Source organism: Egretta garzetta, unplaced genomic scaffold (assembly GCF_000687185.1).
Source record: "Egretta garzetta isolate BGI_Z169 unplaced genomic scaffold, ASM68718v1 scaffold228, whole genome shotgun sequence".
In the NCBI taxonomy this organism is placed as follows: domain Eukaryota; kingdom Metazoa; phylum Chordata; class Aves; order Pelecaniformes; family Ardeidae; genus Egretta; species Egretta garzetta.
In genome coordinates this window covers 1,841,119-1,856,267 of record NW_009260758.1, presented here as the reverse complement: position 1 = coordinate 1,856,267, position 15,149 = coordinate 1,841,119, and the positions used below count along the sequence as shown (strand labels likewise).

General features: G+C 38.6%; 1 protein-coding gene across 1 annotated transcript in view; it reads left to right on the top strand.

Moving 5' to 3' along the window:
- The first annotated feature begins 12,285 nt into the window (after positions 1-12,285).
- The window catches only part of CNTN6 (contactin 6), a 103,705-nt gene continuing 100,841 nt past the window's right edge, over positions 12,286-15,149 (top strand). The window contains exon 1 of the mRNA XM_009645962.1: positions 12,286-12,404. Coding sequence (XP_009644257.1) covers positions 12,337-12,404 — 68 coding nt within the window. The 5' untranslated portion in view covers positions 12,286-12,336. The remainder of the gene's footprint in view (positions 12,405-15,149) is intronic.

Genomic DNA, 15,149 nt, shown 5'->3' with positions numbered 1-15,149 from the left:
TGGTAATTTGACAGTGAGACGTTCCCAGCTTGCCGCACATCAGAAATGTTGATATTAGCTCCTTTAAAACAGAAACTAGAGACAAAAATTGCCTTAGCAACTCAATTGCTAGCAGTTATTTTCCAAAAACCGAGCATTTACAAAGTTACGCTTCTGGCTTCTGCTAAATTTTAGGATGCCATTACTGAAAGGCTTTAACTTCATTTGTGTTTGCTCAGAAAAAGATCATCATGAAGATATTAAATAGCCGCAAAAGATGATGGCTTCAAATAGTGTCTTTTGGCTGATCTATAATCATTTGCTTTGGCAATTTTATTCAAGAACATTAGCACTGATCGCTTATGCTGTGTTCCTAATTATTTCTGAAATATTGTGCTGTTGCTCATGCTGAAATGCATAACGAGCAAAGCGGTAGGTTAGTTCGAAATGCAATGTTCTAACTGGTTTTTAATCAATGAGTGATAATGATAGCTTGTGGTTTGACTTTCACTGTTTAATTGCCAGTAATAAAGCAGATCTTAGCTGATGATATTTAACAGAGTTCAGTTTCATTTATCTCCGTTTATTCTATTTATTTTAAAAGTGCCTGGGAGCTTTCAGGGCTTGACAGAATAACAAAATATACAATGCTAATTATATTTTGGTTGCCTAATATTTTCCACAGTGGAGGATTATGATGCCCTTTCGTGGGGAGCCATTGCACCTCACTGTTTTCAGCAGGTTTCTGAAATGCACTAGGTGTCTAATGGTAAAGCTATGGCCCACGACACCCCAAGATACAGACTGTTTAAATCTCTATTTCCCTTCTGCTGCTTATGATAGTCATGAGGTTTTTTTTTTTTTTGCCAGGATGCCAAAATAATAATTCAACATAAATATTCTAAGGGTGAGGCAGATCTGCAGGTGATGCTGCACAAGAAAGTACATCTCATCAAAACAGCCATACTGGCTCAGGTTAAAGGTGCGCCAACCGCTGACATGACCGTCAGCCAAAAGTAGTTATCTAAAGATGACTGTAAGAGATGGCACGTAGCTTCAATACTATATTGTGTGTTCCTCTACCTTTACAATACATGCGATGCCCAAAGCAGAGATGAACTGGGATGATTTTTCTGGTCAGGATAGTGGACGCAATCAAGCAAAATCCGCTGGGCGCAGAGAAGCGTGCCATGCACCACGCAGCAGTCCTCTCTTTGTATGGCAATATAAAGGGCTAAGAGGGAAAGCAAAGACATTTCTGCTTGACCCTGGAGTTTCTCCACTGCCCGGTAGTCAATTTTGCAATAGACTGTACCTGATTTTTGGTCAAGACCAACCAATTTTTTTGGTTTAGTTTAAGTTCCAAATTTAGTTTCAATCTACTCAATGAATGCCAATACTGTGATGACAAGCATATGTAAATCAGTCAGTCAATACGATAAATATTTCGATAATATCTCACTGATTAATCTAATTTAAAACAGGATCTGCCTTATATTTAAAGTGTTATAATTATCTCTTGCGTTCCTCTTCAATTATATCTAAGAAAATAAAGACCTTTTTAATCTTGCCTGGTTTGACATTACCTTAATTGCTTAAGATGATTTATTTTCCAAGATTTTATTCCCAAGTTATCAATCATCTGAAAGGAAGAATTAGGTGGCAGCCTGAAATTTCTATATCAGATCTTCCTGTGTCCTAAGGATTTTTGCAATGATAGTAATTTGGACTGCAAAAATAAATCCTCTCCATGTGTTTTTCTATTATCTTCATGATGTCTATTATTTTGAAGCGTTATTCCAGAATATAAACTTTTCTATCTACATAGAAAATTGTCTCTGATGTCAAGTTCTTACAGCCAGTTCCTGACTAGTTTTATTCGTGTCCATTATTTAAGCCCTAGTAGGAAAAGCAAGCATCTACAAAGCAGCCATTTAGTTCCAGTTATTCAAAGTAAATAAGCAAAATTTAAATAACATGTACACAGAGCTTGAACATCCACCTGCAATTTAAGTCCCCTATAATGGTGATTGTACCTAGCTTTCTACAAGGCCTGGGACTCATAATACTGCAAAACCCAAAATACTACTTCACATTATAACATGTTTCCTATTGAACATAAACGGGAATAACGAAGCGCGCCCTCCGGAAACAAAAGAGGAATCATTATTTGCTTTGGTATATTCAAACTATTTGCAAACCAACCTTTTCATAATTTGGTTTTCATTCCAGTGTGGCTGGATCTTTGCTTATTAAGTATCTGCCTGAAAATAATGCAGCTATCATCAATATCCAGTAGTTACTGCACACTGAATTGGTACAGCTGTCAAACACCCAAGTATTTAGTACACCAATTATCGTTTTTTACATAGAACGCAGTCAATATAAATGGAGGAGCAAAGATGTTCTTAGCAGAGCTCTTCCTTCTTTCCGTACAGCACGCGTGTGCATACGTGTGTGTGTAATTGCTTGTAAGGATGTATATGCCACTATACATTTATATACACACAGAAGTATATGTAACATAAATATATGTTACATAGTACAGTGTTTCACACGCACGGAAGATTAAGGAAAAATAGAGTACCAGTTGCTTACGCTTTGTTCAGTAGGGGTTGATCCATTGCCCATTGAGGTTTATAAACGGCTTCCACTGACTTCAAAGCACTTTGGCTCATAGTGTCTACATACAAAAAGAAAAAAAATGATGAAGCATGAAACTGTATCTACTACCAGCTATCAAAATGTTAGCCAAACTTAGCATTCATCAGGCTGCTGCATATTTGCTATACTGAAATTAGTCGCACTGGGGGAATAAATAAAAAAGTGTCCTAGTAAATTCAGTTGTATGTGATCAGTATTTTTCCAACAGATTCCCCAAGTCTTTCTGCCATGGGGCAGGAAGAGGGGTGCCATGAAAGACAGCAGAGATTTATGTAAATGAACTTGAAGATTAAAAGGCTCGGTTGCCCCTGACACCTTGGGCTAGCCAAGAACAGGGGGGTGAAGGAATAAGGCATTTCAGTCTAACCCCTTGGAACCACTCAGGTGGTTTATCCTAACATAGAAAAAGGGAGGAAAGAGAGACAGAGCCATTCCTCCCCCTAGGCTTGCTCAGGATCCAGGAGAAGGAGGCGATGGAGCAATTTCCTTTTGTCTTCCTCTATCTCCACAGTCACTGGATGGGAACATAGGGCTGCAAAGATGCTTAATGAAAAGGCTGAAATGGGTCTGAAATGGTGCTTAAAGTCTGGAAGAAACTTTCACAAATCTCTTTCTTTCCTTTTTGGGTAAAACCAGAACTTTAGCTTGCCATATTTTTATAGGCTTATTCAAGTTAGTGTGTCACACTCTCCTCCTCTCTACAGGACATCTATCAATAGTTGCAATGGAGTTTTGGAGTCATCACACAAAAACCCAGAGCTGATCAACACCAGCAGTGGCAAAACTTATCTGAGCTTAATTAATCACCATCCTCCTAAGACAGTAAAGCACAGTTATATTTTGCACCAAAAAAGTAACAGAGAAACAAAGTGCTGGATTTATTTAACTGGCAGGATATTAAATGATATAGCTGTTATCTTTTCCTGTATTGTAAATTATTGAATTAAGCTTTCAGTCAGTTTGGCAACAGTGCCAAATGAATATTACAACAGTACAATGCAGCAAACAGTATCTGTCATCGAATCTAGGTCTCACTTATAACTGAAATTACAGCGAACAAAATTCTTGTGCAGTAGATTGGAAAAGGTTCATTATTATTTATTCATCTTGCCTAGTAACACAAAAACTAATGAAATTTCATTGAGAAGAGTGCACGTCAGGATTACTATACATCATAAAGACACATCCCTCTAACTTCATTGTGGATATTTGTCTCCGTAATTAGATGTCTGTTCCACAATAGTTCTGTATCTGAAGGACACGACCAAGTTCATGACATAAAACAAATCACCCGCACAAATGAAAAGACCTCCTTTATCTTGTCTACATCTTGCACAACAGCACAAAAGTCTTCAGAAAATCTTTCCGTGAAGCCCATGAAGTCACGCGCATTCAGTAATTCTAGCATTGTTACTCACACTTTTTTTATTTTTTAATAAAATATTACGTTATTAATACAGTTCACACATTGGTGTATTTGTAGCCCCCATATCTATTCAGGCTCTCATACCTTCACATGCATCTCCACAATGAATTGTTCATAAACCTGTGTTCATCTGTAGCAAAAAGTGTAAATTAGTGAAGCTCCGGTGAATGCTATCCAGAATGCATCAATTACGAGCAATTTTCCTTCACTGTAGCTCAACCTCCTGGACTGGAATCTTTAGGGAATATTTTGGGGTTGTATTGAATGCAGTTAGTACCATGTAAACCTGAAGGAAGAGTTTGATTGCTATACTCAGTGTGATATTATAAGAAACATCACATTTTGGCATTTAGAGATCTATCATTAATTATTTTGGAATTAGAATGTGTGTGTCTGTTAGACCAAAATGCAGATGGGTAATAAATTCACTGATACCCAATTATATTCACAGAAAGTTAGCTCAAGGTGCTGAAGCAATACTGGTTATCAGAACAGAACTGTTAAAAATGTTGGAAGCATCAGATTTTGACAAAATCTTTTGTCAATATGTATATTTAATTGAAAAAGGCTCATAATTCAAGAACATGGTTGGGTTTGCATAATACTTCCTTAATTATTACCTGTGATATATTACACCCTAATTTTCTATGCTAGATTCTGGCAATCCTGACAGCTGGTGATATTAGTAATTAAAGTAATATTTTATACTTTTTTTGTTTGTTTTCACACCCAACTACTTCAGGAAAACACGCAGTTAGCACATAACCTGAGTGTGTTACTTGCCACATTAGCCTCAGATCATCCTACCTACACCACCATACGGGTTATGTTTAAATATTAGGAAAAATATAGGAATATTTGAATAATTCTTCAAGGAATAAAATTTAGGGGATACAGGGCTGGAGGAGCCCTAACTATTCTTGGTCTTGAAAGTTACGTCCCCAAACTCAAATCCAGAGAGACCATGGTTCTCCAGGTGAGCTGCGGGCAACCACCATGCACCACGCATGGGAAGAGGGGACAAAGCAAAGCAGGCATTTGTGGTGACAGCTCCAACCCCGCTGCTGGGAAATCGGTTCACAGCTGTCATAGAATCATAGAATTGTTTAGGTTGGAAAAGCCCTTTAAGCTCCTCAAGCCCAACTGTTCCCCTAACCCTGCCATCCCACCACCAAACCCTGTCCTTAAGCCCCTCCTCCGCCTGGCTTTTTAAATCCCCCCAGGGATGGGGACTCGACTCCTTTCCCTGGGCAGCCCCTTCCAATGCTTAACAACACTTGAATGGAAAAATTTTTCCTGATGTCCCACCTAAACCTGCCCTGGCACAACTTCAGGCCATTTCCTCTTGTCCTATCACCTGTTACCAGAGACCAACACCCACCTCCCTAGAGCCTCCTCTCAGGCAGTTGTAGGGAACGATGAGGGCTCCCCTCAGCCTCCTCTTCTCCAGGCTGAACACCCCCAGCTCCCTCAGCCGCTCCTCGTAAGACTTGTGCTCCAGACCCCTCACCAGCTTTTTTGCTCTCCTATGCTCTCTCTATGCCTCCTTTCATCTCCTTAGCCTCACTATTTTTCAAAACCACGAGAAAGGGGTATTGCTAGCCTACTGCATCCCAGGTGAAAGAGATGTCTTGCACTGTTGACTGTCATTTAATAGACAGCTTCACATAACGCCTGGGCTCGAGCGCCCAGCTCCAATTCATTACCAAGAGTTCCTCTGACTTCAGTAGGGCCAGGACTTCACCCTGTGTGCCTCTTCAATGTCTTTCTCCCTACATCAGAGTTAGCCAGGTGTCTTTCTGGGTTTGGTGTCTGATAACAGAGGCAATGTGGAATTTCACCACTACTCCCAATTTGACTTTTTCAACAGAAGCTGAAACTTGAAAGGAGCCCAGTGTCTCTGGGGCTCTGTACATCAATGTCTGAAGGGAAAAAACACATGAAAGTTGAAGGCCCTTTGGGAAAATCCTACCGGGTTTAGGTTGCTTCTGCCTGCTGAAACCTATAACATCTCTTCTAATCTCCCTTTCTCTGTATACGTCTCCTGCTTCGCTCTCTGATTGAGAACTGAATGTCGTTGAAAGGGCGAGGAGGGAAGCCAGCCCCCCATTGCCTGTAGTACTGACAAGTTGTTTTTCTTTTTACAGAATGCTTTCATGACCCTTCTCTGCTTCTCCTTTTCCCATCTTCTCTTTCAGTGTTACTATCTGACTCCTTGAACTGATGCGTGTTACTTTATACTTTCCCGTTAGCAAACAGTGTCATCCATTACCTCCCGTTTTGCATCTGTCATACTCCTTTTAAAGTCCTTGAGCTACCTGGTCCTAGATTTTGATGAGGAAAATAATCATTCCATTCGGCCTCTGACAAGGTTCAATCAAAAGCCCCAGTGTTATTTGCAGGGAAAGACTCCATGATGTTTAAAAATCTGTGGGCCCTATGAATTCCCCCTCTTCCAATTAAAACTTACCAATGTCTTCAGCTTTAATTAAGAAAATTAAACAGATTTTGAAGGCATTTGGATTTTTAATATTTTTTCTACCCATGCTGCCATTACAAGTGGGAAGTCTCTAACTCACCTGTCCCATCCTTTTTGCTAGAACTGACAGGTGCTTTGCTCTCAAGCTGATTTAAAAGAGGCCTCTTAATCAGGTGTCAGCTTTGGCCCATAAAGTCATATTAATTTTTTTGGATCAGATATGAGGCTCTATCTAAGGCACATTAAGGAAGATTCATTAGAAACTCACTACCCCTGGAATTTACAGCCTTCCTGGAACTTAATAGCCTGGATAAATTCCTCCTTATCTGGTTTGCTTATGTGAATTATAGTAGGTTTGCATTTAGAAGCTTTTTAGAGTACAGGTTTTACCATTATTCCGGCCTCTTTATTCTACGATCTTCAGTAAGAAGACATTGCTACGCTACACATACACCTGCCTAGGCAGCAGCACGACCCCTCCATGCCTTCTGCATGCGTCCAAGCAAGGAAAGAACAGCCCTAGTCCATCTTTTATTTGGGATTCTTCAATGCAAGACCTGTAGCTACTTGTTCTACAGCACGCAGCATGAAGGACTCCTAATCTCTGAGCAGCTCCACGAAACATCGTGGCAACAGAAATAATCACAGAAGCTGCAAATACTGCCGGCTTTGGAGCTCTCAGACCAACAGAACTGTACATTTCTGGTCCTTAAGCAATGAATCCTCTTGAGTTTGTCTACTTGGAGCTGATTCACGCAGGCAAACCTAAAGCCTCATGTGCTCTTTCTCTGCAAACAGAGCATGATGTTTCTAGGACACTTGCAGTTTAACCAAGCAGATTCTCTCTGATATTACCAATCAGTTTTGAGTAATAGTAATTAAAACTCCACTTTGCAAAAAAAATCATAATAGAAAGGAAAAACTGTGATAGGAAAGGGCTAAAAAAAAGTCAGTTGGCTTGCACTATTAGTCTGTTAAGTTGTCTATGCATATGCTACTGATTGGGGCTTGGCCAGCCTAAGTTGCTCTCGGGCTGTATGGCTTGGCCAGCCTAAATTGCTCTCGGGCTGTATTGCCTAGCATTTCCAGTCGAGCAGATACAAATATGAAGCCAGCCAGAGTCAGACAACAGGAAAGAACAGGGAGCAGGACTTGGCTGGAAATTAAGTTGATTAAGTGTGGGCTTCAGATCTGTGTTTCATTCTCCTTGTCTGGATGAGACTGTGCACAAGCATTTAAATATTTATTGTGATTAACCAAAACCACTTTGACTACATTCGACATAAATATCATAGCCCAATATAACTAACCATTGCCCATAAAGCAAGGAGAGGAAAGCACTATGATATCCTCTGCTGATACATAATTATGAAAAAATAGGCTTCCTCCTCCTCCTCCATTGGCACTGTGTTAATCTCTATATTGGCTCAAGAAAATGCCATATAATGAATAAAGGAATATCGATTCATTTTTATACTTTAGATTTGAATTCAGACTAACATAATTATGGTCTTTATGGAGATCAAACTGATTGGGTATCATAAACATTTAAACTTCTTATAAAACATCTCATAACAAGAGTTTATATTTGCTTTCAAGCACCATGCTGAGGATTTGCACACAGTTTTTATGTATAAAAATGACACATTTAATCAAATATTCATATTCCAATAGATCAAAAAATCTGAATTATTTAAATCTTAACAAAAGTCCTACAAAGATTCATTTATCATCTGTATCTCTGGAGAAATCATGGTGACTGATATTGAATCTAGAGAATGGGGGAGAAATATATGGCCATTCTCTATATGAAACGCAAAAGGATGCATCAGGAAATTAGAAATGACCAGCCTGACCTTTTCTGTCAATAAGAGATGGACTCCTAGTACACCATTGGCTCTGAAAGTACACATAATTTCTCACAAATTTGGTGTTATTCTCTGTTGCAGATCAGGCAGCCAGAAAAGGATATTAAAGAAAAAACCAAATGATAGCATGAAGCCACCTTTACTAAAATTCATGGACAATATTTTTGTGATAGGGACTGCGACGTGTCTACTGTAAAGGAGCTGTTAGGGTACATGCAAACTCTTGGGTCCTCATTCAACACAATAAGGGTCTGCTGTGTTAAGGACACTGAAAAGGGATACAAGAACTAAGACGTTCAAAGGTCTTCAATTGACAAATGAGTCTAAATTCCATTTAGAACTCATAATGCAAATTCAATTCCAGATTTACCAAAATATTTACATTTTTAGCAGCTAAACCAGGGATTTTTTATGTACGTCAGGTAGCTCCCCACTGTTAATTTCAGGCCCACCCAGCTACACTGATTTAAAAAATGGAACAATGATCCCTAGGTCATTTTGGTGCTTTTGAAAAGCTTTTCATCAGCAGTTCTGGGGAGGTAATAAGAATGACTAACAGGCTAAGTAAATTAACCCTGAAGAGAAGAAAATTCCTACCCAAGAATAGGCAAGTCAAAGGATCAACTTTAGAAACAGTGAAAAAAGAACTCTTAAAATTTGTCAAGGGATTAAGAATAGAAAAGTAGCAGGAAAAGAAACAAAGATTATTTAACTATATCCAGCCACCATCTCTGAGAGCCACTCTGCCTTGCCCCGCATGATTGGCTGAACAAATTGTCCTCTCCTCTACTCCCCACAACAAGAACCCCTACCATGATAAATAGAAATAGTTATGGCTTGCTTTACAAATATTTGATTCTGAAAGTATGAAATAGAGGAAAAATCATTTGGGGTCTTAGGTCAGTACTGGAAGACATGTAATCTTCCTGATCAGGAAGTTGAACTGGAAGACATTTATTTTTCCTAAAGCAGCTTCTCTATGACTAAAGACCTCTGGAAGGACTACAATATAAAGAATAAAACAATTAATTTGACCTCTAGACAGAGGTAATGGCTGAAACGTGTGCTGTCTTTAGGTATTTGAGTAACCCCACCGAAAGCAAACAGCAAGGCCCTATCATGTCTTGAACGTAGTTGAGCAACAGCTTCTTTCATTGGGTTTGCTTCATATTTTCTGAGGTTTTCAGCTGCGTCCACTAGTTATGGATAAGTCATGAAATATTTGGAGTCTACTCTAAGCTCACATGTAGTCTGCAAAGTTTAACAGCATGAAAAAGTTATGGAAATTGATACTTTTTATGTGATTTACTGCTTTTTATGGTCTGTTATGTCACTTATAGCATCACATATAATCCTCAGCCAAGTTTAATATTTTGTCTTCAGACCACTAGCTCATCTCAGCTGTTTTACTAGCCTGAATTACGTTATATCCTAAACTGAGAGGATGTATTTTTTCTTTCTAGTATGCCCACACTATTTCCTTTATAACATGAGATATTCTTAAAATGAGATGTGTCTACCCAAACAGCTATTGTGGTATAAAACAAATCAATCTTTTTTGACTGCTACTTTGAGTTTTACTCCAATTCTCTTGAAGGCTATTTCTCACAGGTACTGCTCATGAAAACACTCAGGACTGGGCTGACTTTCCGAAGGATATATAGTGTAAATCAGGCTAACAGACACATAGGAATGGGCATCTCGATTAAGATATGTGGAAAACATTGTGATTATCAGCTGTTGTCCTTAAAAAGGCTTGTGGTCAAAAAAACTTAATGATCAAACACTTTCATTTGTTCAGCACTCTCTAGAGTTTTTGCAGATGTTCTTTGCTTTAGAATCACTGAAGTAGAAAAGTCTGACTACATTCATCAGTTAAAAGTATTTTACTCCTAGTGGAGGGGTATAGTTGGACTTGATGATCTTAAAGATCTTTTCCAACCAAACGATTCTGATTCTATGATTCTCACTCTAAGATGGGGCTGTTAACTTTTCTGGTTTAATTAAAAATATTTCAGATATGAAATAAATATTAAAAATCAGTGATATTTTAAAAAAATAAATGTTATATTCTGATTATTTCAGATAAAAACTATTCATACAATTCCAGGATTGGGACTTTCAGAAAAACAACAAGTGTCACAAAAAGATGAAAGGTGACAACAGTGCTGATCTGGCTTTTTTAAAGTTTATGGGAAATAGATTGATGTTGTTGAAAAGTACAAAGGGCAATGAATATGTATACATCTGGTAGCAGATACAGATGATCTGATTTTTTGATGTGCACTCTGTGCAGTTGCTTATGGCCCTGCAGAAGGTGCTTGGGTTGACAGGGTGCCCGTGGCCAGAGCTGGCCTGGCTGGAGCAAAGCTTGGGTAACCCCCTGGGGCTGCACGCTGAGTTAATGCATCAGGATGGCTGATCATCTTTGGGGATGTAGGAGGGGACTCTGCTGGTGTCAACAGAGCAAGACCTATTTGTAGCAGCTGAGAAAATCCTCTAGGACTTGCAGAACTTGAGAGCAAGGGGAGTGCAAGTGGCAACCTGGGGACAGCAGAGATGACAAGGTGTGGCAAAGCAGTGGCCTTTGGGAAATAGGTTGTACCTTCCTTCTCTCGTTACCAACAAGCAGATAAAATAGGTGAATAAAATCAGACATGATTACTGCCAACATTTATGTTGCTTCCAAAAATACAGCTGTAGAGCAACTAGGATTTTTTGGTTAGTACCTCGTCTTCCCAGCTGTGCAACTGTACTGCAAACTTCCCGGGTTTCTTAAAATCATGTAAGACATCTGAGAACTGGAGGATGGTCCAGTTGCTAAGCTTTGAATAAAGGGTCCTGGATCATTTATTTGTTCTGTCACTAGTATTTGGTTACAGCGTATGTCACTAGTATGTGGAAAAAAATCATTTGATCTCCATGAAAGAACCTCTGAGACTTTGAGGAAGCAAATGGGTCTTGCCCTAGCCCACACATCTGTTGTCCCCCTGTGTTTACATACTGTAATTAGACTCTGTATGTCACCGGGAGGGTACAGGCTCTAGTGAAAGTGATGAATAATCAACCTTTATTTAATGCTACTTCTCTTTTAAAAGGGACCAAGGGGGGGGGGGGGGCAAAACAAAAAACCCCAAACCAAACCCTGAAACCAGGCCAGCTAAAGGATACAAAAGTAATATATCAAAGGATGTGAAGGATCAGAGGAGAAGGAAATGACTGATTCCCTTAGACTGTGATGTGACCTTTTGGACCCTATAACCAGAAAGAGAGGCCAAATGGCAGAGGAAAGGAAAGCCCAGGACCCCTGTCCCACCACAACTTACCTCCCAATCTAGAAGCTATTTGCTGGTCTTCTAGGTGACCCTTCCTCTCCCATGGACCGCAGTGAAACATCTGCGTTCCAGAGTTTGGCCGCAGTCAGCGAGCTGCCTATCTTTCACAGGGTGACACGAGGCTGACACATCCACTTCACCAGGCGAGCAGGGAGGTAGAAGCACCAAACACAGAAAGCCACAACTTCATCCTTTCCTGCTTCCAGTCACGATCTAAAGCAGAAGTATGAGGTAGATAGGGGAGATTTAATAGACGGCCATATAGCTTCCATTGGAAATATGCAGAGCAGCTAGCCTTCACTGTCACTTGCAAAATAAATCACCAGCACCTGGGATATGCGGTTTTATTATCAATCAGGCTTGAAATATTTCCTCCTTAATAGCCAAATGTCTGGAGGTGGATTCTCCACTGAATATAATAGCAGACCTTAACTTTTGACCAAAAGCAAAGGACACCAAAGGACACTTTTATGTGTAAGGACATGCTAAAGATGTCTAATCTTAAATTATTGTTTTTCTTTCACAGGGGAAGAAACCCTTCATGGTCCCGTTTTTATCCAAGAGCCATATGATATCACTTATTCCATGGGCTCAGCAAATCCAGAAATCCTACTGAATTGTACAGCTAAGGGATATCCACTCCCATACTACAGGTGAAGTCAACTTTGCAAAAGTATTGTCTCATTGTAAAACTTTTAACAGTGTTTTAATCAGTACTACATCAGCATACGAACCTCAAAATTGGTGGAGCACTCACAGCAAGAGTATACATGGGTACAGTAAATTTGAGGAATGAAGAAAAAATATTTTTGCAAGCCTACTGTTAAGAAAATTAACACAGGAAAAGAAAGCACATCATTGAAAATTGTCCCCAAAGTATTTCAAAACATACAAAATTACTTCTGAATCCACAGAACAGCTGTGAAAAATGGAAAAATGGAAATACTGCACATTTGTATTTGATAAAACTTTCCGTACATCGATAAATGCTTGGAAAGCAGAAGAGCAACATCCTTGCCCATTTCTAATTCTAACATTTCGTGTGTATATTTATAGTGTTTATTTAGAGAAACAGCAAGGCACAGCTCTGATATCTAGCTTACAATACCCTGTAGACTCACTTAAAACCTTGGTCCATAGGATTGTTTGTTTATTCAATGACTATGGGCCCCTCATTTAAAACATAGCTTGCTGCACCAAAGGACCTGGAAACCTGAGTCTAATAAGAGGAAAAGCTGGAAATCTGAAAAAAAAATGGTGTGCTTTCTTCAGAAAAGAATGGGGAAAATAATAGTCTGGGAAAAACAAAATAATAAAAAAACATAATTCAGGCAAGACATGAAAGAAAATTGTGTCCTAGCAAATACTTAGACAATATTAACCCAATAGCTATGAATTGCTCACACAACAGTTTCCTCTAAAGTACCACTACTAGTTATCAACTTGGCTTTTGTACTTCATGTATTAATTTGTTTCCAAATATCGTGCTAGTAAAGGAATACTAACTCCTTTTCACAGTCTAACTCCTCTACCCATGAGTAGAAATCCTCACCCATTTCCCATCCCATTTGCTCTTCGTGTTTTACACATGAACATCTGGTTTATGTCATGAACTTCAAGTTTTTCCAGTTCATCCATCCATCTGCTTCATCTCCATGTATACAGGCAGCTTCCTCAGAGACCTATAAAAATTATTGACTCCTCTGTTCCACCCATGGACTCCTCACACACACAAAGAGTAGAGAGAGCTGGTTTCATTAGGCAGATGAGCCATGAAGTCTCCTCCCTTTATATATCTGATATTCATATTTTCTCTTTCATTTTTTTCCTACCCACCCATTAATTAGATTCGTTATTTTCTTTGCACTATAAGGACATTTTGTAAAGCCTCAGTTACTAGAGTAAGATGAGATTAACATCTGGGGATGGATTCTGAACCATCTAGGTCAATTAGAAGTTATCAGACTACCACTGATATACTACTGCTATTACAGCCTGGGAGCTTTTCACCATGACTTGAAAGGAACGGGGAGTCTTCAGCACTTCTCTTTGATCTCACTAGAGCTAACGCCAGTTTTGTCAGATAAGGATTGAGCCCATATATTTAAAGTTCCAACAATTTTAGATAAATCAAGCACAGTCTGAAATTTGAAACATATCCTTTGTTGAGTGATGGAAAAGAACAGCAAGGACTACTTCAAGGTTTCCCTTTGATTCAGAAATACAGAACCACTACAACAGGAATAAAGTTATATACAGGCTAATTTGCTATTTAGCACCTTTTACACGAGTACACTGATTAATACCTTTTCTGTAAAGAAAAAAATGCTTAGCATTTCCTAAATGCTTTATTTTATGATGTACTATATCAGTCTTATAGACTTGTCAGATATAGTAGTAACTTTTTGCAACTTCATTTCAAAACCCTGTGTCTAACAACTGCAATGCAAGAATTGTATAGAACTGAAGTAGGCATAAGGGCTAAGTAATAAAAAGTGAGAGACACTGATTTCCTGTTGGACACCGTTGGAAGTAATAGAGAACATAAATCTGATTACAACAGAAACAAAAATATGAATAGAAGTATCTCCAAACCAGTACGTGTTAGGAAATCTCTATAAATGTGCTGATAAATGCCATTTTATCTATGATGCCTTTTTCATTAAAGTCAGAGTTGTTTACAATATAGGCACATTATTTGAACTATTTCCCTGTGTGATGCTGGTGGTAAATAAACATAACCTTTCAGATTAGATATATAATTTTTTGCACTTAATCTTTTCTGTTATAGTTGAGGGATTATCATCAGCTAACTTAAGGAATGAATTTTACTACTTCTGCTTACAGCCTATCCATGAACAATCACAGTTCCACAGTTTTATTCCATTAAATCATTCAGTTCAGTACAGATAACCTTCCTCCACATTAAAAAAAAACCAAAACCAAAAATAAAAAACCCAAACAGGAAAAAAGTCACCCAGAGCTTGCAAAGCAAGTGTTTTCTGCAGTATTTTGACATTTTCTGTTTGATTGCAGGTGCTTAATTCTGACTTTTTTGAACTTACCTTCAGTATCTGAGTAATCACGTAATCTAGCATTTCCATGCAAGTTTGAAATTGAGGATTTTTTCCCCCTTGATAATTTTCAGAGAGTAGTCAATTGAACAAATAAATAAGAAATCCAAGGACAGAATAAGCATCATTCATTATAACAATATTTTAATATTTCAGCATATTTTAGAGTGATGCAGTAAAATAAAGAGATTCAAATTCAATCCAAATCAAAGTACCACAGAAGATAACTGTAACAGACAAATAAAAGTGAGGGGAGCCGAAGCACAAAGTCTGCAATGATTGCAAATGACGTAAAATGTGTTTATAATCATTGCATAAAATTGT